The sequence below is a fragment of the Chiroxiphia lanceolata genome, chromosome 3 (assembly GCF_009829145.1).
Source record: "Chiroxiphia lanceolata isolate bChiLan1 chromosome 3, bChiLan1.pri, whole genome shotgun sequence".
NCBI lineage: Eukaryota > Metazoa > Chordata > Aves > Passeriformes > Pipridae > Chiroxiphia > Chiroxiphia lanceolata.
The window spans coordinates 81,756,816-81,781,339 of record NC_045639.1 but is presented as its reverse complement, the minus strand read 5'-3'; the positions used below and the strand labels follow the sequence as shown (position 1 = coordinate 81,781,339).

Sequence of the window (24,524 nt, the reverse complement as noted above, 5' to 3'; positions counted from 1 at the left end):
AGAGACAGGACCAGGGGAAATGGTCTCAAGTTGTAGCAAGGGAGGTGTAGATTGGATATTAGTAAAAATTTCTTCATGGAAAGGGTGGTCAATCATTGGAACATGCTGCCCAGGGAAGTGGTGGAGTCACCATCCCTGGAGGTATTTAAAAGATGTGTAGATGTGCCACTTAGGAACATGGTTGAGTGGTGGACTTGACAGTGTTAGATTAACAGTTGGACTCCATGATCTCAGACATCTTTTCCAATTAAAATGATTCTATGATTCTATAAAAGTCATTACCATATGCAGCAGCCTCAGCAATTAGTGTCAGGACCTATACACATTTTTCCCCTTTCAAAGTACATTATTGTGCTCAACATCTCAATGACTATGAAACTGGCAACAAGATATTTACTTTGATCAAGGTGTTTATTGCATCTCAGAGGGCACACATGCACTGGGGTTTTTTGTTTTCTTTTTTTTTTTTTCCTGTTTGGGATTTTTTTTAACTGAAATACAAAGAAAAGCCATTTTGAAATCAGCTTTTTATAGAACTTTCCCATTACAGTGTTATCCCCACAGCAAATTCAGATACAACCACTTTTAATGGTACCATACATTGATTAAATAGTTCATTTGAAAGACTTTAGGTGAATATCTTTCCAACCCAATATGCTTTTACAGAGAACTGCCAAGCCACTTGTAACACTGATCAACAGTGACCTCATTGAAGAGTCAAGATCTTACACCAAGCCATCAGCAGAAACAGTATGAGAACAAACAAAAATTAAAGAAACACAGTATGTACAGTAAAGGGCATGGATCTCTGGATCAGAATTAAATCTAATCACCAATAGTACAAAAGCTACTCACAGCGCATTCGGGGCAATGGAGAAAACACTAGCCTAAGGCATACACAGGTAAGCACTAAATTAAGAGATGTACATAAGAACTGAACAGAGATGAATAACATCACTTGTAATGTTTTGACTACAGATATACCAAAAAGTGCTCTCGTATTTGAAATCCCTTAATGCCAGTACAACTATGGTTGCTTTTTCCCAACTACATGGAGAGAAACTGACCCTTTACTTATTTTCAGTGCATTTAGCAAGAACTGATGAGTATGTCAATTTTAAATGTGAAAACTCAAATAATTAAAATAGATTTAAAAATAAAACAGCAATAAATATGGTACTTTTCAGACATGATTTTTCATTCTTGATAAATCATTGAAAAAGTATTTGTTATGGAAGTTTTCCTTTATATTACTTTAAATTATCTTAACATATACAGTGCCACAAAAATAAAACATTTTTTTCACCACCATTGAGATTCCTGTGACTGGGGGGGAAAAAAAAAGTATCCTGCACAATTTCTTAAGTATTTTCTTTACTATCTGGTATTATCACACTATGCTTTATAACAGATAAAGGAGAAATTGAGTCCTAGGGAAATTTTAGGTGTCCTCAAAAAGTTATATACATTGAAACCTTCAAAAACCACAGACATAGCTCCAAATGGCTCACCAAACAACAGCTGCATAATCTGCCCCCATGGGATAGGTTCAGAAAAGCACTAGAAGGCATCAGAAACATACATCCATTGTTTAAATTGTAAAACACAAATAACCCAAGTACACAAATTCCGAGAGAGAGTAGGGATAACAGCTAAGGTAGTACACATTCCTAATGTTCACTTTCACAGCTGTGCTACACGTTTCAGGAGGAAGAGAAAGTCTGAGTAAGCGCTAGGTTTGGTACTGGTGGCTCACTTTGAAACTCTGAGCATCCATTTGTAGACTCCAAACTCACGTTTTTAGCATCCAGTCAGAAAAACTGCAGCTGTGAATATAGAAAAGTATTAGATGAAAACTGGAGTAATGAGTTAGTAAAGCACATACTTGAAAGAACACCAAATCTGCTCATCTCTTCACACCTTCAAGGATTTGCTATCAGTTTTTAATGAAGCAGAGTCTTCCCACAGACAGTTATTAATCTCTCTACTATATATATTAGTTATCTCTCTACTATAAATACTAGTTGGAAGCAGTGAGTCCCAGGAATGAAGGTGCATGCCCACTCCTGGCCATCTCCACCAAGTGCCATGTGCACCTTCCTGTGGCTGGAATTTGGAGAAAGGTGAAGTGGGACTGGGTGATGCCTGCTAAGAGCAGGCTAATTCCATCCACTGCTGCCAACTCTGGTGCAGAGGAGGCTTAGAATTAAGCTTTAGGAAGAAAGAAAAGTGACTCATGAAGAAGGCTTTAAAGTTATGTAATGGTTGTCCTCCACTCACCTGGCAAATTATTCTAGTCTTAATTATAAAATGCCTGCCTTACTTCTGCATTATTATTTTTTAATTGGCATAAGTGTTCAATTCAATTTGACGTTTAACATCCTTCTCCAAAACCCCCACAGTAATATTTTGGTATTTTTTCCCTTCCATTCTGCAGTACTGTTTTTTCGCTTCTCCTCCATTTTTTCTTTACATTTACTCCTCTGTTCTTCCCCACCATTGTTCTATACAGCCCTGCTCAGGACCTCATGCCTCAGCATTCATAAAAGCAATGCCTTGAAAAATTGTATGGCAGGGGAAAACATTAGCTGGCAGCAGTTAAAATATGCAAATAACCTTCCCTTCATGACCAGAACACGTAAGTTAGTTAGTTTTTCCTCTTTTGAAACCTTTATACCTATTATACAAAATCTGTTTCAACACCCCCAAGACTGGAATATGCCTCTTCAACACCATTTCCCCCCTCAGAATTTGTACCCTGTTATAATTCTATATGTTTCAGTATTAATTTAGGAAAAAACCCAAACCTGAATTCTTAGATTTAATAGAAGCAAGGTAAAAATGGAAGTTAGGAGTTGAAGATAATGTTTCCTGGCAGTCACTTTTGGCAAAAAATGTAGTTAAAAGTCAAGCTTTCAGGCCAAAATTAAGAGTGTGGACAGAGATTTCAGTTTTCATTATCAGTGCATGTTTCTATCTATCTATCTCTGCAGCTACTATTTTATCAGTCATATTCAACCTACTGGCCTAAACAACATCTGTGTGCCAGACATGTACCACAGTGTGACATGCTTAAGCAGGCAGTCACAGAATACCTTATCGTTTACAAGAAATCCTTGATGTTAAGATCCGCTAATGGGTCCTTTGTTGGAGGTTTCTTGGGACTCTGAGTAGCAGGAGTTGGGCTTGGAGAAAGCTAACAGATGCCAGCCAGGAAGGCAGGAAAAAAACAAAGCAGACAAGAACACACAAGCATTAGATAAACATAGACGGTTCTCACACAAGCACATGACAAGCATGCTAAGTTCTCATTTTTCTGCAAGTTCAGCACGGTGCCACTTTACTCAAGCATTGTTTAGATTCCATCCGTACTACAGGGTTAACAATGCGTGGCAGGTTTAATGGATAAGGCTATAGACACTGTAGATCCTAATTAGCCCAGCTTGAAATCACTCTCTGCCTGTAGGACAGAATGACGTTAGGATCACCAATCCAGACAGAAGATAAGCAATTGTTAGATGTTTAACATCAAGGTGCAGAGTAAGCAGAGTACATGCTGCAGAGCACGACTGAAAATTCCAGCAACTGGCATTTAAGTACAAGTTATTCTACACTGGTAATGTAAATAAGAGTCCAAAGTGTAGTGAAAACATGACTAGATTATACACGTTTCCTCCTTTGGCAGGTAAAAAGCATCAGTTATTCCATAGAAAATGTCAGTTTTCAAGTTCCATGCAACACTTCTCACTGTGGTGATCAAATGATTCTCTTATCCTGTCTTCACTCCTCCCTATCCGTACCTTAACTCGGGGCACAAGAGGTATTTTGTATGTAGCCTTGGCATCTTGATGACCACTCTTCTAGAATAATTGTCTATGTCCCATAATATTATTCTTGGTAAGTGCAGAGACAGTTTAAGGTGGGAGGAAAAGCAAGACCAAGTATGTTCTTACTTGGAGCAGTTTCAAGATCTTACCACTTCCACATGGAAAACCCTGACAAGCCTCATTGGGAACGCAGTTCCCTACTTAAAAAGTGTTGCTACACGTTGGTTGCTTGATATTTGCAAAACAAGGGAGGTGACTTGGTTTCCAGGGTTATGAGTGAGATTTTTAGAGCTGAAGCATCAACTTCCATCTCCCACCTTACTTGAAAGACAAGATGGACTTCTGACTCACAAAGAAGCAAAGTACTACAGCGAAGTCATTCCCTGCCTCTCCTCTGGATGGGTCCTTTTCTTTTCAGTTATTATAAACCAAACTCTACTTTGAAAAAATAGCCTGGAACAGGTATTATAGCTAATGCTGTATTGCCTACTGGCTAGGAGCTAAAAGCTTTGCATCACAGTGGGCACTTCCAAATTTATGAGCATCCAGTTTAAAAAAATTCTTAGGAAACTATGGAAGGCAGCTGTTAATACTCACTTCAACAGGAGGGATGGCATGGCTCCACTACTCAACCTACTTCACCAATAATTACCCTGTTGGGTTTTTCCAGCATATTAAAGAAGGGCCTCATCCCCCTGGCAACCAGTAACTTGTGACACAATGTTTCCTGCTTATTCTTAATTAGTGTAGAATTAAAAATATGTTTGCTTTAGTTTTAGATGGCCAAACTTGTGTTCCCTCTATGTTGAAATATGTGAATGTCACGAAGTCAGATATAGTTTAAAAACAAGAAAAACTGAAGCAGTCATGGATCTCCCACTTAAAAAAGAGCACAGTGATCAAGATTATTCATTTGCATTCCTCTACCATAATGTAAGTTAGAAAAAAACCTTCATGGTATTTAAATCTGTGCATTGCTGTGAAAAGTGTGCACTCCAATGTCGCACACACTATGGTAATTCATATTTGAATGCAGTTGTTTTGCACTGAAAAAGATACCTAGCAAGCTACCAGCCTGAAACAAATAAAGTTGTATTTATTGAGAAACAGCTGTCATGGAAGAACTGGAGATCTTAGCTTGTTCATAAATAGAAGGCTGATTTTCTGAGGAGTCTCTTGTTGGGCTGGGAGGAAAGACACCGAGTACAGTTCTAGTAAATTATGATAGGCTGTGAACAGAATAGGAATGCCCATCAACTCCACTTTGAGCTTTACCCAGACATCTCCCAGAACTTGAACTTAGTTAGCTGCTGGAGACTTTTCAAACCTGTTTCACTGGTCTCATACAAGGCAACTGGTAAAAATCAAGGTGGTTCATGTGATCTGCTGCAAATCGGGCAGCTGATTTCTGCAAGGCATCTCATTTACAGATCTACAGCTAGAGTTAAACTGAGATAATGCATACACATAAGCTACTTTCTAGAGAAATGGAGAGCAATCAGTAACACTTACCTGTACACCAGGGCCAGTGGCGGCTCCAAAGGGGGGCCTCATCATAGGCTGCCCGTACATCACTGGCTGCTGAGGCATCATGGGCATGCCTGCACCTGCTGGGGGCTGTAAATTAACATGGAGTCAGCAGGGTTCTGGGTGGAGGAAGGAGAGCAGTGTGACAGACGAGACTCACCATCCCAAATGCTGCTCCTGGCTGTGGGACAGGTGGAGTACCTCCTGCAGCAGGAACAGCACTTGCTGGAGGCACACCTCCTGCCTAAAAAATAGATTAAAAAAAGTAAAAAACCAAGAATCTAACACCAACCATCTGGAAACCACACAGTCTCCAGCATTCTCAAAGCTGTTCTGGAAAGTAGGACTGTTATGCAGCACATATGTAACCTCAAAACCACAAGGCTTCAAAGAATGAGAGAGCTGAATGAGTCCTTATGCTGATGCTCAGCTTGCTTCTTCATAAGAAAGCAAGGGTGACAGACTTCATTCTCTTCATGAATAGAGTCCATTTACTGAATATAACACAAAATAGGCCCAAGAAAATACACACTTTCCGCTTCCTTCTACACTGCATAAGAAAGCATTCCAATTTCACAACAGCTAACACACTATAGCACTTATTGCAGCACTGTATTTTAGTAAAAGCTTAAGCAGATTGTAAAGCTAAGGCAAATAACTGCTACAATTAGTTTACAATGAAAAAATCAATTACACACCAAGATTCATTTTAAGTTAAAGAGTAAGTTAAGCCACTTAAGCCACAATCAGAAACATTACATACTTTACTAAGGACAGTTTAATTTCTCTTGCTATGCTTTTCATTCCTATGCTCGACTTGCTATCATTTTCATTCAAATAACATAAGGGATAAAAAAGCCTATCTTTCTCTAGAATTCAGGAAGAGGGAACTGTTAGTTTAGTAGTTCGACTGGATATAGAGCACAAGAGCATCTCTGAACAGGGCCATCCCACCCTACTTACCTAGCATGACCTGCACATCATCCCTTTTGACTCCCTTGTCTGTAACTTCCCATGTACAGTCTCCTTATGGCCTTGAAAGCATCCCAGTATTTACTTTTCACAGATATATATATAATCCAAATTATTAATAACTCTGAAGAGAGGCAGAAAGCATTCAAGGAAGGGATTTAAAAATGGCAGTAGGATTTCATTACTGCTATTGTATGGCCTAAGCATATTGGCACAATCTCTCAAGCTGTTACAGATGCATGTATGGTCATGCCTGTGCTTCCACATCCTTACCTCCTACCTTGAGTCAGTTATATCCCACTACATTTGGAGAGCAGCTAGCACACACAGTTCAAAGGACAGTGTGTCTTTGGAGATATGCTGGAATTACTCACTGAACAGTTCACTTCTGTGAATGCTGCATTTAGTGCCCTTGGGTGATCCTTACTTCTACACTAAAATATGCCAGTTTCTCAGGAAGCTGGAGACAAGTCAAGATAACCTGTCCCAGATTCATTAATCAAACACCCTACATTTTCTGGCTGAGAATTTATGAACCTCTATTTCAGTCTGAAAGTTTTCTGGGGAGAATTTCAATTAACAGCTATACTGTGCTAGCAGCGTCCACAGACTAAAACAAACATCTGGACACTCAGGTATGAAAAGCAAGAAATAGAAACACACAGGTTCATGACATCAGATGCACTGATCTGACTACTCACAGGAACGCACTGTAGCTCAAAATTCAGTTAGGCAGATGCCAAGAAAATGGCCACACAAAATGCTTTTGCCTCAAAGCACTAGGGTCACTCCAGGGAAGAGGCTTTTATGAAATTCTGTTGATTTTAATCCAGAAATTGAAACATCACAAGGAAGGGAATAAGTGACCAAAACTTAAGTAGTTCAACGGTGACACAAAGAAAAGTTTAATTTTGGTCTCTACATTTATTTTTCCTGATGATCTGGCTTTCTCTAGTTTAAAAAAATACCTAAGTGTACGATTTTGAAGAAATATATAAAATAAATGTTTAATGAAATGCTATCAAAACTACCCAGCTTCCCAGAAAGATTAGTTACTTATCAGATGGTAAAATCACTACAAGATCAGGCTGATCTTAAAGAAGTTTGAAAATTCAGGCAGGACAACTCATTAGATAGTTCACATCCAAGTAGAGCAAGGACTGTTTGAAGACATTATTTTCAAGCTTACAGCACAGAAATGGTTAGTTACTACTACCATATCAACACATTGCCTGAGAATTGCCTGCTGGACAGACAGTCCAAGAGGAGCTGTGTTAGGTAGTTTTAAGCCAGCAGTAATAACTGTAGTGCAGGTGAGGTGTTGTTAGTATCTTCATGTTTAGTACGTAAGTACAAAAAGAGATTAAAATAATATGTGTTTCACTTACATTGTACAGTATTGCCCAGCCTTTCTATTAAGAAAAAAAGTTGATGTTACAACTAACACATTCAGTGAAGTAAAGGAATTCTTGTTCCTTCCATAAAGTTAAGGAACATGCTTAGAGTCATGTTAACATCTAGCTGTGGCAGTAAGAAACTGAAACCTCTTCGGAGTTCTTTCCTTCCTTTCCTAAGCCAACTTTTTTCAAATGGAGGCTGATTTATGCCTTGTGAGACTTTTGACGAGATCAGGTATGACACCTCTTCATATTACTCTTGTAGCTTACTCATGATCAAGTTGCTCTTGTGCCAAAATCTAGACATTTAGCTTCACTCGATCCTCTTCTCTCAAAGTTAGTGCCTTCCGAATCTTTTTACAGACTGCTTTACCCTGCTAAATAAGCTACCCAATTCTAACCTAACATCAATCCCCTAATCAGTATGAATACTGTGTAGTGTTTTGATCTACTTCATTCAGGAAAACTTTAAAAAATCCTATTTATTTTCTCTCCTTCCAGTACTTCAGCTTTGGATCAATAGCATTTTCTTTTGGGGAAATCGACCTGGGCCTCATGCTGGCAAGACTTATACAGCTAATCACACACTTAGAAATGTCCACAGGTATTGAATGTACATGTAGAGCAACATCTTGATACATATGTTAGTGTATTTTTCATTTACGCGTACTCAATGATTTCTTTATGCCAGCTGTAAATCTGTTCTTAAAAAATGTGTCTTGAAACACTCATATAATTTATACAGAAGTTGTATAGCTTCTTTAGCTGAAGTAGACTGGAGCAGTGCCTAGGTATGCTTGCAAAATCTCATGAAGTATCGATAGTTCAATACCAGTGTTACCTATGGATTAACTACCTACCAATGGAGCACCTGGGACACCACCAGTTGACCATGTTGCAGGTGCTACTTTTGGCTGCCAGTTGGCTCCTCCTGTTAACTTTTTCTCTCCAGCATTCCACTGAAGGTCTCCCCTAATAGAGAGGGAGACAGGCAGGCTATTATTTGCATACTCCCACAGTGAAAATGAAAACGGATTGCAGCATACATTAACATTAGACGTGCAGCTACATTAGCTTATGGTGTATGCAGTTATTAACAGAAAGATATACTTTTAGTGACACTCAGTTTCAAGGGTTGTTAGCAGTAGACATCAGTACACTCTATACTGAAGTCAGTTACATGGTTATGGCCTTTGTGGTGAGAATTAAAGAGAAGTTTTACTTAGTATTGACTGAAGGTAACATTGCATATACCCTTGCAAAGTAGGAAGAGGGACTGCTACTGCCTATTCTACTGGGGCCAGGCAGTAGAGCTGCCTGATAGATGTCTTTGAAAGGTGATTTCATTGCTGGAAATCTTGCTCAGACAGCTGAAGGAGGAAAGGATTCAGTTCTGAAAAAAGTTGACAGATACAAGAGAAACAAATCATTCATAGAATAAAAGGGCTGTTGCAAAACCAGGTTTTCTTAGAGGCTGCTCTATCCAGAATAAAATACATAATTTGAACAAAGTAGATTGAAAGAAGATATGTTTTTGGGGATAAACCTTTTGATGTGTTTATACATATCCCTCCTATCATCTCCACAGTGGCACAAAACATTTTAAAGTCTTGCATACAGAGGAAGACTCAGGATTAAGCAGCTAGACTAAGACAATATATTAAAAAAATAAATGCAATGTTATAAATATTTATTTTTGCAAAAAGAAGCTTTTCACTGCATGGAATGAACTTCTTTTCTATTTTGTAAGTATTTTAATGCCTACACAATAACTACATCCAGCATCTGTAAAAATATAACAAATTATATCTTAGCCTAGATTACTGAGAGGAGCTATACAATTTATTATCTGGACAATTTGTTCACTATAAGCTGTTTGGAAATCAGCCATTCAATATGAAGACAGTAATTTACAGGAAAAAATATTTCTCAGACTCAGATTAAAGACAGCAAGTTTAAAAGCTATGTCAGGAACATTTAACCTTAATTACTCACTGAACCTGTATCAAACAGAATACTTTCTCCAGAATTTTTCTGAACTGATTGGGAAGCAGGGGAACATAACCAATTCATTGTGTCTTAATAAACACTGAAATAGATGTAAGGCTATACAGTAGATTTGAAAACTTCCTTTTATTTTAAACAAAGTTGAACTTACTTTTTTGAAGTAGTACCAGAAATTCCAAGATCTGAAATTGAAACAAAAAAAGGAAATAAAAAAAGAAGTCACATGTTTAGTAAATTAAAGAATGTCCAAGTAACAGCTTACCTTTCATTGCACATGGGCTTAAAAAGAGTAAAAAAGTTTTGGCTATCTTCATTTAGGCAGCATCAGAGGACTGAGAGGACTGGCCACATCTACCCATTCTTCAGGACAAACATTTGAGAAATCCTGTACATGTCTTACCCTTGGAGAAGGCATTTTTGCTTCATAAGCAAATCAAAGTAACAATATATTTACGTCTACAAAACGCTAACTTATTTAAGAGCACCAAACTATTTACCATGAATGACAACACTAGTTTCTGTTCCTCATTATACAAACGGAAATAAAAGGTTGATTTTCAAATACACATAAATCTGAACATTACCTATAAGTTTTGCACTGTTTTATCTGCTCTATCACACATGGAAATCCCAAGTAGTTTCCTTAATTATCCTTTGGAAGAAGTTTTAAACTAAATTTTAAAGAATACTTTTGTCATATGACCAGTACAAGTCCTGTAAGTCAGAGATTGCTCAGTTTGACTGTCTCCCCAAACTTGGATATACCAAATGACTTGCAGAAGATGTTTCAAGGGATTAAGAGTTCTGCTAACTTCTAAGCATAGTAGTTTTCCCCCACATCTAATGGACGTGTATGTATCATAAGATCAGTTATATCTTTGCTGTGGTGTTGTTGAGTGTTGGTACACTCATCACTCCCCTGCTCCTCTTTTTTTCATTAAGCATGAAGTCAACTATTTGTGTCCACCAGCTTTGCTGCTTAAATTCCACGATGCTATCAGATATGTTGGACAATTTTCACTTTTCCATCTATTACCCAGGAGCACATCCACTTAGGAGTCTGATGTCTCCCTGGAACGTACCTGAGACAGTCACACATTACAAATCACACCTACCAAACAGATGCCATTATTTGACTCAGATCCTGGGCACAAAGAAGGACAAGTCACAAACCCAGACTACCAGCTATCTGGATCAGGCCTTATTCCTGTGAATAGCTTCCCCAGTTTCTCCAGCAAAACAGAAGGATACTGAAGCAAGCTAAAATATACAGGTATTTGACTCAATGGAAAAGTAACACAGCTGCATGCCACAGCACTTAAAACCAGAATTTGTCACTTACTGCCTACTAAGTTTGCAAGAGACGAATCAAGATCACTTCCAAGGCCTTTGCTTGCTGCTGAAGCAGTGACTGTTGCTGCTGCTGTAGGTGCTACAGGTTGACCAGAAGGAACCATAGTTGGCATAAGAAGATCACCTAAACCATCAAAAACTGAAAGTGAAAAGAAAGTGGGTTAGAAGAGCAGTTGTGGTAAGAAAAGCACTGCCTGCCACTTTGCTGTTGCTCCAACAAATATAGCACAGACAACCACATCACAGGTCTTACCAAAACACCATTTGACATTAAAAATAATGCCAACAAGGGCATGCATGTCATTTTACTAGACACTGAATGTACAGTAATCCTGAAAAATCTATACCAATGAAAACTAATATGAGAAGACATGCCTAAAAGGACTTTAATTGGAGCATTCAATCTACATAGATACAGCACCACTTCCACACTACACTATTTTCCCAACAACCATTCTTGGAGAGATGTCAGATGCACACACATTATGTCAGGAGATATTCATTTAAATGCTTTTAAAATGAACATCTTGCAGCAAACACCAGTCAGAATTACTGTGGCAAAGGTAGTCTTATACCTTGACATCTCACAGCAACAGGATTGGTAGTCTAAAGTTGTTACTATTCACTTGCAAGCAGCAGGGAATTGGGAAAACCTACTAACATGAGATCAGAAGGAACCAGAACCATCCACACTGACAGTGCTACCCTCCTTAGTCCAGTCATCTAACTCAGAAGTTCATTTTTTAGATTCCTTGAAGTCAAACTGCTTGGTATATCTCATGCCTGAGTTCTATCTTCTGATCTGTATTTGAGGTACATGCTAATGTTAAGTCAACAGGAAAGGGTAGCATGTGCACTGGCAAGCAACCAAATACCCAAGCAGCAGGACTACTTCCACCTTTTTTTCTTATACAGTTGCAGGACTCACCAATTATAAGTTTGTAGCAAGGACCCAGCATGAAAAATATAGAACGGAAGAGATGCAAACAAAATGACAGCAGTGATAAAAGTTTAGGCTTATAATCAGGCAAAGAACGCTATGCCACTTTCTGTTGTGTGTACCCTTAGGTGCCATGCAAGCTCAAGAACACCTGCAGCAGCAGCAGCAAGATGACTTGCCTATATAAGTTACTTACAGAATAGTGTTTTCCTTGCGTAATTCCTAATTCATGCTATTAAGCACATGCAAGGATGATGTTCACACTAGTTTGATTTTACTGACATGGCAGTATAAAAAATGGGTACAGAGAGCCCTTGGCACACATCAGCCTAAACACTGCCCTGAGGTTCTTCCAGTAGAGAAAGAAGAGAGAGTTCACTGATTTGCTTGTACTCAGATCCTAAATAGGGTATCATTAACTCATCTAAACACATTAACACATTAACTAAAACACATTAGAAAATTCACAAGAGGAAACCCTGTGGCTCACCTGATGCATCAAACGAACTGCCAGTTGTTGGAGCTGTTGTCCCAAAAGCTGCATCGAAGTTAGGCTGTAGTAAGCTGGTTTGAGCTGGAGTGACTGGGGATGGTGATGGAGAGGGTGCAATAAAAGAGCCTCCAAAGCCTTTAAAAAGTTACATAAGAGAGGTGTAGACATTAGAGTCAGCCTTATTAGGCTGTGTTTAACAAAAGCTCAATCTATAGAGGGCAGAATGATACAGATAATTCTTACTAGACCATTGTAAATAACTCGGTACTCCACATGCATCCTTGGTATGCCAGGTATGACCATGGAAATGTAAAGACTTACTATGAGTCACCAATAAAAACTTTGATGTTCTATACTTAGTTTTCTGTAGAGGCAGACCAGCAGCGGAGAGAACGCAATTCTTCCAGCTCTACATGCTATTGTTCTACGTAAGTAATCTCAGAGGCAGAATGCAACAAACAGCTCAGAAAAAAAAAGAAGCAGAGGACTAACGTGAGAAAAGCATATAGATCACCCATCAACTACTTTGGAATCTCAATTCAGAAGGTAGGGTTTTACTAATCAAGCTTAGCTCTTCTCAGCATCTTAAAATATTTTGGTTTTCCTGGTCAAGATGTCTTCAAGCTGTCCCCCTGCCCCCATGTCAAAGCAGGATCAACAGCATGCACAACTGAACTGCTTCTAAGGTGGAGAATCTCCATGATTAAGGTTAATGTAAGGTTATAAACCTGATGTTTGTATAAATATACCCTATTCATGGAGCCTCATCCCTGGCAGTGTTCAAGGTCAGGTTAGATAGGGCTTTGAGCAACATGGTCTAGTGGCAGGTGTCCCAGCCTATGACAGGAGGGTTGAAACCGCATGATCTTTAACGTCCCTTCCATACCAAACCATTGTATGATTCTCTAGCCTACAAGAAATGCACTCCAATGCTTGACTATCCTTAAAATCTCTCCCTTGCCCTCTATTTAATTTGATTGCCCTTGCAATTGAAGAAGACTTGTATCTACAGATTCTGGAAACTGATTAAATATGCAAAGACTCCAACAAAATGAGAAGAAATATGACACTTTCTCAATTCTCTTTAGTCTACCACCCATTTCTCTAGTCAATCTCTTCTTGAAGTGATCGATGAGACCTGTACACTGTATCTTCAGTCTCTTAGCCTTGGATTTTCCAGCTGCCCTTGCATAGAAAGGATCAGATCTGAGCTCCAACCAGGACTATGTAAATATAGCAGGAAGAGCACTTGGACAACCAGCAGACTGTACTTCTTTCCCCTATACCAGAATAGGAAGTGTTTTGCTCCACAAGACAGTGATGAGCCCGTGATTAACCACTGCCTTTAGTTTCTTTTTATGGAACTTCCTGCCTTACAGTCTACTATCCTTATCTGTCCAGCTAATCATTGCTGCCTTTGGACAAAAGCTTGAACATTTACTCATCTGAAATTTCTCCTTTAGATAATTTTGTCCAATATTTTAAATTCCATTTTCTTCCAAAGTAAATACAGTTCTTTTCAAGTGGATTGTTGAAAATAAATGCCCATACAACTTACCAATTTAGAAGAGATCATCTATTTACACTGAACCCTTATCACTACTTGCCTTTTACCGAGTGGTTTGCACCACTGTTATGTAAGCAGTCAACTGATTCCTTTCTTCCTCATCTTTCTCCAGCTTTCTTTAGTTATCAGTTCAACAGGGATGTCAGTTTATTAAAATTGGAAAATAAAGAAAATTCTGAAGATTTTCTAAACACTCTTTTACACAAACTGCTTTCCATGGTCACAGGATATATCAATCACAGTACAGTATGCAGATATCTTACTGTGTTGGTCTTGACTGTTGGAGAGTTAATTTTTTCCATGTTAGTTTGCATGGGACTATGTTTTGGATTTTTTGCTGAAAACAGTATTGATAATACAGGGATGCTTTCATTATTGCTGAGCAGGGCTTGCACAGCATGAAGGCCTTTCCTGCTCCTCACCCCACACCACCAACGAGAAGGCTGGGGATGTGCAATAAGTTGTGAGGGGACACAGCTGGGATAGCTGACCCCAACTGACAGGGACATTCCATACCATATGGCATCATGCTCAGCATATAAAGCTCTGGGAAAAAGTAGTTTGTCCTCTTAAGTAACCATCACGCATGATGGAGCTCTGCTTTCCAGGAGATGGCTGAACATCTGCCTGCCCATGAGAAGTGGGGAATGAATTCCTTGTTTTGCTTTGTTTGCACATGCAGCTTTATCTGTTAAACTGTCTGTATCTCAAACCACAAGTCTTCTCACTTACTATTCCAATTCTCTCCCCCATCACACCGGAGTAAAGTGAGCGAGTGGCTGTGTGGAGCTGGAGTTGCTGGCCAGACCATGACACTGTTTACAAACACTGACAACAGCACATTTCCCAGCTGTGAAATCAAACACCTGCCAGACATTTAAAGACGTTACAGGCCACAGCTCAACATGAAGAACTCGTGCTCAAATCGTGAGTCTCAATTATATCAAATATTACTGTGAGCCCTCAAACGCTCTCTCTGAAAATTTTGCTTTCTTAGAGAAAAAAGACTAAATACCAAACACTTAACAAATGTTGAAAGAATGAGAAAAATTTATATATGCACACATTGGATGCAAGCATTTACAAATCATATTTTAGAAGAGAAGCAGGTGAGCATTAGATAACTGTATTCAAATCAAAACCCTGCGCGGGCAAATGAGAGCAGCGTGCCATCACTGGGTCCTGGGCACCAGGCCAGCAACTTGCTGTACCTCCAGCAGACAGGCTTTAGTTGTGGAACGCCTGGCCTGTATGAACAGATACACTGGCCCCAGACACAGCTGGGAGAGGACAACAAACCTGACTAAGCACTACAGGTCCAGGAGAATACAACCTGATTAGAAACACCTCATAAATTACATCCTTCAGCTGAAGCTTCCCAGATTGCAGGTAATGACTGAAAACACTCAGATGGTAACCTATACTGGTCCCTTCAGATGCCACTGACCAAGGGCACCGGCTGGAGCCAGGGAAGCAGGACCAGGAAAAGCACAGTGGCTTGCTTTCTGCAGTCCAAAGTAAAGAACATTTCAACAGTCTGTGTGAGCTTCCCTGTGTTTATTAGGCCTATTTCAGTGCAATGGAACCAAGAAGCCTTTATCACCCAAACCCCAGTCTACAGCAAGTCACATGCTTGCAGATGCTAACCCTGAATGTGGACAAACACACTGGGATCAGAGATCTGCCCTCAGCTCTCCATGGTCTATTCTTGAAACAGGTTTGTCATGGGATAATTTAGGTTGGAAGAGACCTCCGGAGGTCAGCCAGTCCAGCATCCCACTCAAAGGAAGTCTAATCAAATCAGGTTGCACAGATATTTGCCTTGGCACCTCCAAGAGATTTTATTGCTTCTCGGCATGGCCTGTTGTCATATCAGACCATACGTTAGAGTATTCAACCAGAGTTTCCCCACACACTCTGCCTTTTTTACTGTCTTTGTGCACTTCCAAGAAGAACATGGCCAGTCTTTTTTGTATACTCCCATGAGTTTAGACACCTAAAAGGCTTCCCTTTTGCCTTCTCAAGGCTGAATCAGCCCAGTTCTCAGCCTCTCCTTATGTCATGTGCACAAGTCAACATCTGTGTGCTTCTCCACTGAACTCACTCTGGTACATGTTGATCACCCACACCAAGAGATTCTCCAGTACATTCCAGAAGTCCCCTGGATCACCCATGCCCAGCTGTATTCCCTTTCTCCCTTTCAGCACATACTATGGTGATGCAAGTTGCCTGAGTGCCAAAGCTTGTGATAGTGATGCTTTCTTCAACTGCTTAAAAAAGGCTTCCTCTACTGCCTCTTCTTGATCAGGTGGTCTGTAGCAGATATCTGCTGAAGCATCACTGATGCTGGGCTGTCCTTGACACAAGCTATGTCCTAGATCATCACCTGTCCCAAGGCAAAGCTCCATACATTCAACTACCTGCAGAAAAGTACTAATCTCCAAAAAAATCAGACCTAGAAGCAGGTTGACGAGATCCAGGGATGACAAAGGCATTCACTACTGCAATTCTAAATCACAGGACGCATTTCAAGAGCCTGTCTTTCCATTTCCTGAGTGAGAACAAGGAGTCTGGCAGAAGGGTATGATCCAATATCCATAATTAAGATTCTGTTTAGAAAGTTCTGTAAGCTTTTGCAAAGCCCCATAAAGTGGCTGTTTCTCCAGCTACAGAAGAGAGTACTCGCCAGCATCTGCTGAAAATCTGCATGATAACTGGTCTTAATCCCATAGCTTTTAGCCTTGCACTATTTAACAGCAACATCAGACACAAAAGCCATAAAAATCCTTTAACAGACCAAGTTCCTAGTAGTCTAGGTCTTGCACAAGACCCAGAGCAAATCTGCACGAGCAACTGCAACCGATTTAGATGTGGTGTCTGGACATCCCCAACTGCCTGATTTTGAGGTTGCTTTTATTTACACATTCAAGTAAGATTTTATGTAAGAACATGTTACTGGAGTAAATACTGGGACATGCATGCACACAGTTTAACTGGATAGAAAGATCTAGAAGGGAAAATGGCTAGACTGTTGTATTTATCAGCATAGACCTAGTCTCGTCTGCTAAAAGGCTTAGAAGAGTAGGAAAGTATTTCTACCATATTTCCTACATCAGTCAAGAAGGAACAGAAACTTATTAGACAGCACAACACTTAAGACAACTATGAATAGTAAGTATACTCATAACAATATTCATATAAACACTTAGTACAACCAAACACTCATAAACCATGAAGGACAAACCTTCAGCCACTATATGAACTCTGGACACTCTTAAATTTAAAACTGGATTACACTGCAGGCTATACATCTGCCATTATCAAGACCGAACAAATGCTTAACAATATGCTGCGATGTTTACAGACTCTCTCTGTCTGCCAAAAAAAAGATTCAAATCTACTTGGAGCCCTTTAGAATGTATATTCAAAGTAAAAATAAAATAAATTTTAAAAAATCATCCATTCATCCCAACTGCTTAAGGTGGGCTTGAGTATTTAGACTTAGAACACTCCTTTTATAATTTAGGTTTTGATTTAGTGCAACTCTTCAGATTCAGAGACCACACTGCTGAGGTTTAAGCCATCTGGAGCACAATTTCTACTTGCATTTAAGCTTAGTTACAGATAAGGTCATAAAATATTTTGTATTGTAATGTTTGCACAAGCAGAATTAGCTTCTGTCCAACAACATCTTTGCACTCAGTCCCCCAACAACACACATAACTGCAAATGACTGGCATGTTTCAGAACCTACAGTTAAAGCTTGATCTTTGGCCTTAAGCTATCCATAAACTAACTAACACAAAGACCTATTGAAGCACATATGAAGAATATAAAAACAAAAAGTAGTCTTCTACCTTAAAATCTGAAGCTGTCTGCACTAATGCTTTAGCATGCACTTAGACATTATGTCCCACTTTGAGTATCTAACTTGCATCTCTAGTATCTGGAATGATTGAGAATGAACATATACATTATTTTTATTATCTAGACTACTTCTACCTTCCTATGGCACAACTAGACGATGCCCGCTCTTAGAGCGGGTACTAGAAAACGTGTCGTCTTCTGAGATGGCTTCGGTGTGCAAGCAAACACCTGTATCAACTCACAGCACTCAGAGCAGATTACACACTGAATATCTCACACTATGTACTACTCCTAAACCAGAGGACCTCTCATGAGCATATAAATAGCAAAACATACACAGGGCTGAACTTTTGATACAGTGTGAGTCGGCTTGAGAGACCTGCAAACATAGGGACAGCAACTGACGCCAGGGCCCATCGTAACTAGAATGGGTTAGCAGTAGCATAAAGGGCAGACTGTCACTCCAGCTCAGAATTAAAGCCACAAAGCTAAAGCAACATGAAGCTAAAACTCACCTTTGAAATTCATGAGGGATAACCTACCAACCAATTCTACTGACAAATTGTGCTGGTTTTGGCTGGGGTAGAGTTACTTTAAATCGCAACACAAATTCACCTTTCAGAAACAAGGGAGAACTTAAGACAAATCTTCTATAAAACAGAAGTGCATTAGTTTCCTTCCTCTTGATGAAGACGTGGCCTACAAACTTCAGACTGGGATGGGTAGGAGTGACAACTGTTTAGCACAATCACTATAGCCACTACAATACGTGGTATAGCAAGAATTTTGGAGAATGGTACGCACAGAATTCAAGGGAAGCTCCTTGTCTGTAGGATGCAGACTACAATGATACAGTTATTTCAACCTTTGATATAATGTGTGACACTGATGTCACATTCAGCACCAGCAGAGACCTCATCTTGTCCAGTATAAGGAGAGGGTCTCTATCACTTCTATGCCCTTGTGCTGAGAAAAGTGTACTCTCACCATCCCACTCTCCTTGGCTAAATACAAGACTGCTACCAAGTCATTCATTCAAGCTACTAACATTTAAGTGTTCAACCTGCCTCACTTAAAGCAACCAAACTGAATGAACTCAATGCAATGAAGAATAATTAGCAGTAGGAACAAGAAGCATAGCCTGAAACACTGCTTAAGTACTGCTACAGACAGCCAAAGAAACTTTATACACACACTCATATTCAGTGAACAGTACAGAAAAATAAGAGTTGCGTGGGAGGTAGGAAAACAAAGAGCACGGAAAGAAGAAAATCTAGGAAGTTAACTTGTACTTCAGTACATTGCCTCCATTATAAATCTCTCCAGTTTTAATTAAAACATCTAAAGTACTGAGAAATCTTATGATTGAGTATTTTATGCCACTCCAAAAGTTTATCTACACCCAAGGAACATAAAAGACAGCTTCTTAGTATTGCTTTAAAATAATAAGTTTTTAGAAGTTCTTTATTACCAGCAAGTAGGTCTGCAGAAGCTGAGGAACTAGAAGCAGCCTGAGTTGTGGGCTGGGGTTCGGGAGCACTACTTCCAAAAGCATCTAAAGGGAATTCCAGAAAGCATCAAGAAAAAGTAAAGAGTTCAATATTAAATATATCAATTCATCACTTATCATAAACAAAAGATGAAAGGATAACCACTTCAAAATGAAAGTGCTTGGCCATCTTTATTGCAGAGCAGTACCGTGGACACAAAGTTCAGGTGGAAAAAAGGAGGTGCAACAAACCAGTACTTGAAAGAAATCTTTTCTATTTAAGCCTCTCCTCAGAAAACCCATACAAAGCATAGCATTCAAGACAACAGGGTTAACTCATTTGGAGATGAATGCATTGAACCAGACTTTGGAATAATTCCAGCCAGAACCTAGTGGCTCACATTAAATCTTTTTAGAGGAATATTTCACTGATGTTTCAAATTCACTGCCTCTAAGCAACATTCCTGTTTTGCAACACGCCTAGAGTTGGCTGTGCCTATCCTGATTTCCACCTTGTCAAATCCAACAAAGATCCTGTGACTCAGCTACCCAGTTTGAGACAAGTCACCCTTAAAACTTCAGCTGCTTTGAGAAACGGAACTGAAAGAAAACAACATGATCATGGAGACTTGCAAAGAAAGAAAAAAGGACACAGCAGACTGTCACTGGACATCTGAGGAAGAGCCACACATGCACTGACTGAAGACAGAATGGCAAGTGTCATGACAACAGAATGACCACACCAAGAGTTTATTTGCAGTTCGTTATTGTGCAGCACTAAGAAGGGGACATGCTAGTCTCAGCTGTAATGCCACACAAAAAAGTTGTGAGAAGGGAAAACCCGCAGCTTTAGCAAAGTGCAAAGGTAATTGAAATGAAGTGATTCAACTCTGAAGTGGTGAGGAAAGAAAAATACCCACCACCAAATAGGTCAATCACACCTGAAGAATCCACCTTTGCTGGAGAGGCAGTGGGTAGAGGAGAGGGGGCTGCAAATGCATCCACTGCAGTGAGCACAGGATAAATAATATTTAGTATCAGCAAGGCAACAATGATAGCTAAATATTTCAAAGACATATAGGCTCCACCAGTTAGAACCACAGGGTTGGTAAATTCAGGTAACAGTCTTCAGAACTGCAAACAGAAAATGTTACATTTCTCACACAGCAACTGAAAACCACAGTACTTTAAAGAAAGCATTGTTTATTAAGAATTTCCTCATGCTTAGAGAAGGATTTACTCTTTCAACAACCACATTATTTATTCAACTTCAGTGTCAGCCAATTCATGGTTTGCATCTTCAGCAAGTGCACATTTTGTGACCAAAGCATCAAATCCACAACTTAGTATTTCTTAGTATTTCAGCTTAAAGATTTTTTTTCCTTTTTTCACTTATGGAAAAAAATCCAAACCCAGGAAGTATGAAGAAAGGCCTGTGAAAACAAGCACTCACCAGATAAGAGATCACCAGTGAGAGAACTCTCAGGCACAGGAGAAGCCGCAGGTGGTGGAGATGAAAATGTATCTTCCAGAAATGAAAGAAAAACCAAGAAGTAAGTGTCACTCAAGTTAGTTTATATCATTGCACAGCATCAAAGCAGCAGACCATTGGAAGAATTCTCTCTTTACCTGTACCAAAGAGATCTATGCTAGGAGTAGCATCTGGTTTAGGTGCTGCAGGTGCATCAGGAGCAGACTCAAATAAATCTAAGGCCAAGAACACAACACATCTTTAACTTGTTTTTGAAAGGCAGGACTGAAAGCAGAACTCTCAAATTTTGCACATCATATTTGAAATTAATAGGCTCTCTGGTTTGAAAGCCTAGCACACAACACGCATGCAACAATGACTGTTTGGTACTCCTGACAGATCAATCCACCAGAATCAAAGAGTTAAAAACAAAATTACCACCAAATATATCTAGAGCAGGAGGAGCGGAGGTGGTGGCGGTAGCAGAAGTGGTGGCAGTAGTGGTAGTGGCAGTAGCTGTAGTAGCAGTAGCAGCAGCAGCAACAGCAGCAGCTGGAGAAGGAGTTGTTGCAGGAACTGGAGTGGCTGCGCTAGTTGTAGGGGTAACTACAGGAACAGCAGTCTCTGTTGGCTTCATAGCAAAGAGGTCCAGCTCAGGAGCAGCCTCTGCACTACCTTCGGATGGGGCAAAGGGGTCTTGTAAAAAGGAGAGGGGAAATATATGTGTATGCATACTTAGGATCAGTGAGGGAGGAAGTCAAGAACAAAGCAACTACAGGCAATGCACATACCGCAAATACACGCACATGTAGAGGACGTCGCTCTAACATCTAGCTTACTTATCCAGACATGTTACTTATGTTTTTCTAAAATAAAGACCATCTGAAAGGCTGAGCAGTTTAGTTACTAGAGGGGAGAACTTTCAAAGGCTGTTTGACAAGGCCAAAACCCGAAATATGACAAAAGACTATCCAGGGTACTGCTTACAACTCAGCACTGAGAGATCTGTTTATTAGCACTACCAAATAAGCACAAAGTTACTGGGACTCGGAAACAGGCAGTTTTGTTAAGCATGCTCTTCAGTCTAAGGTTTGTTTTGACCAACTGCAAACACTATGAAAATTTCAGAAAAACACACTGCCATGTAGTTTAAACAAAAAAACAGCAAAACAAGATACTATCTAATGACATAAAACCCACCATTTCCTGAACATGCATCAAGAGCTGCTGCTACAGGGGTTGGGGTAGCTGGTGCTGCTGCCCCTTCAGCTGCTGCAGGGGCTTCCCCAGGAGAAGCTGCAAAGGCATCTTGGGTGCAGTTTAGGAACAGAAATTAAAAGAAAAAAAGAATAAAGAGAAGAAAAATATAGTAAAAGAACCAAGTTAAATTGCATAGGTAGATACCCTTATACAACATGAATGTATTACTCCAACAGCAAAAGTCATGCAGCGCAAAACACTTTGTCTCTCCCCCAACCCCACACAAGCAGGTTCTAGACAGGGTCTGCAGATGGAGATTCTTGGGTTGCTCACAGGAAGTACAGTGAGTGCAAAAGAAGGCATTATTCTCATTGTATAAGGGATCTGAGCAGCATGCTCATGTACTACTCAAAATTAACCAATTAACAAAATTAACTGAAGAGTAGATATTAACAACTTTGCATGCTCAAAGCCTGTATTACATGTGATTAATCTGCAACTGTGAGTTTACTCACATAGCATAGTGCTTTGCAAACTTAAGCATTGTTATGAATAACAATCTAGTTACTCTGGCAGATATCTCTATTTACTATTTCTAGTTTTTGAGCCAAGTCAGTCATGCAATGTCTGGAAAATTGAACTTACTTGTTTCTTAAGAGTATTCCAATTGGATCTTTCTGAAGCCATAACCTGATGCATAGGTTATATTTACTCGGCTTGCTTCAAACAGATCAAGAATGTTCATCTTAACTGCTGGCCAGGATAGCTTGTCTGTCCTTTTACGATCACTTCTAGGCCAACTGGTCAAGTCAGGGAAAACAACAAGCCTGGGGTTTTGGAATGACTTGCTCATGAGTTTTCTTTGACTGTTTTGTTTTTGGTTTTTTTTGTCACTTGCTAAGTGGCATGCTTAAATTTCAGGCTATGAACTTTCACAGCACTATTTCTAGGCTTAAACCACAATTTCTAGCTCTCAATTCTATGAAGTAGTCCTAATGGACAGAGCCATTTGGACTATCCTCATAGGCAAGCATTTTCTTCACAAAAAGACTGCATGATTAGGATTAAATACTTCAAGATGCTTGTAAAGGCCATTTTTCTACTGCTACAAAGTTAGCAAGTTAAAAAAAAAATCTGTTGGGGAATACTGCAATTGCATTGTCAAACTAGTACAGGAAAAAGCTTAACATGCTTTAACTTGAGTGTCAATTTTAAAATGAAAACAACCATTTTAAAAACAAATTTGTGCCAGGAAATCTAAAAAGCTCAAAAGAACATGCATGGAAATTTCAACAGAAGAGAAGAAAGCCAATTAGTCTTGTACAATAGAATTAAAATGAGTTAGTAGCAAAAAGGCCTGCTAATAAGCCATTTCAAATATAATTCTATTTTTCAAGTAACAAGGTTGTTCAACAACAAAACTGGATGGCAGTCGTCCAAGTAAAAAAGTCAGAATGCGTCAAACATCACAGCATTGTATGTATACCAGACATTGGCATACACCACGTAGAAGAAATTCAACACAGAACTGAACTGAAGAGTTTTGCATTGTACTACTTGGGAATGTGCTATGTGTAAGGTCATGTATGTTGGGTTTTGCTCTACAGGGCCAGAGTTCAGATGGACGGTCACCTTGGGCTCTTTCAAAAGAACACATTTGTACCCCCACAAGCTTGTAGGCCAACAGCACAGATGCTTGTCAACCCTACTTAGAATTATTTCCCAGAATGAAAGGATAGACTTCAGATGATACATAAAGGAATTCAGAAGGTACAGAGTTAGTCTATAGTTATTCTATGTTGGGATCACTTTAGCCTCAGAGTAACACCTATTCCTGTACAGACATAGGTTATTGAAGTTCCAAATGTAACAGTCATAGATACTCAAGTGGGCACAAATTACTTCCAGCCCACAAATGGAAGGAAACAGATAGTTTGGCACCAGCTGTATTATTTACTGACACTTCTGAATAAGGTTCTTGCCAAGCATTATAATTTTGTTTAGCATCAGACTTGGGTTAAATGGCAGAGGGGATAAACACCTAAGTTTATAATGTAATCTAAAGGTAAAAAAGTCATATTAAGAATTTCTAATACTAGTTACTCCAAGAAGTTCAAGAAACGTATATGAACATCGAGAGAAACCAACCTGAACAGGTGACCTTACAACTCACAGTTCAAACTAAGGGTTTGCCATTGTTTTTTTTTTAAGTTAACACTTATCAAGTTCTTTGAAGCTTTCCAAAAAGCTCTGCTGCACCTGCACAGTTGCCCTTCGCCCTCTGTTAAAATCTAGCATGGAATGCAGAAATGGATACAATTTAGTCTGCATATTTTATCATTAAAAAAAGAACTGTTTATTTTCTTTTTTTGTTCCTCCACATTGGCATAGTAACACTACATTTGCATATGCAG

At 39.4% G+C, this 24,524-nt stretch overlaps 1 protein-coding gene across 6 annotated transcripts in view; it reads right to left on the bottom strand.

Annotated features, from left to right (window-relative positions):
* Positions 1 to 392: 392 nt before the first annotated feature.
* The window catches only part of SNAP91 (synaptosome associated protein 91), a 68,321-nt gene continuing 44,189 nt past the window's right edge, over positions 393 to 24,524 (bottom strand). The window contains exons 17-30 of one of the 6 annotated variants that reach the window (XM_032682381.1): positions 22,111 to 22,218; positions 21,349 to 21,585; positions 21,069 to 21,146; positions 20,893 to 20,964; positions 20,360 to 20,443; positions 19,422 to 19,505; positions 12,514 to 12,651; positions 11,073 to 11,222; positions 9,882 to 9,912; positions 8,584 to 8,695; positions 5,515 to 5,598; positions 5,340 to 5,444; positions 3,096 to 3,196; positions 393 to 1,826 (exon numbers count right to left, since the gene is read on the bottom strand). In XM_032682381.1, coding sequence (XP_032538272.1) covers positions 3,104 to 3,196; positions 5,340 to 5,444; positions 5,515 to 5,598; positions 8,584 to 8,695; positions 9,882 to 9,912; positions 11,073 to 11,222; positions 12,514 to 12,651; positions 19,422 to 19,505; positions 20,360 to 20,443; positions 20,893 to 20,964; positions 21,069 to 21,146; positions 21,349 to 21,585; positions 22,111 to 22,218 — 1,376 coding nt within the window. In that variant the 3' untranslated portion in view covers positions 393 to 1,826; positions 3,096 to 3,103. Of the gene's footprint in view, positions 1,827 to 3,095; positions 3,197 to 5,339; positions 5,445 to 5,514; positions 5,599 to 8,583; positions 8,696 to 9,881; positions 9,913 to 11,072; positions 11,223 to 12,513; positions 12,652 to 19,421; positions 19,506 to 20,359; positions 20,444 to 20,892; positions 20,965 to 21,068; positions 21,147 to 21,348; positions 21,607 to 22,110; positions 22,219 to 24,524 lie in introns of all 6 variants that reach the window. The other 5 variants (XM_032682379.1, XM_032682380.1, XM_032682382.1 and 2 more) reach the window with 5 other exon arrangements.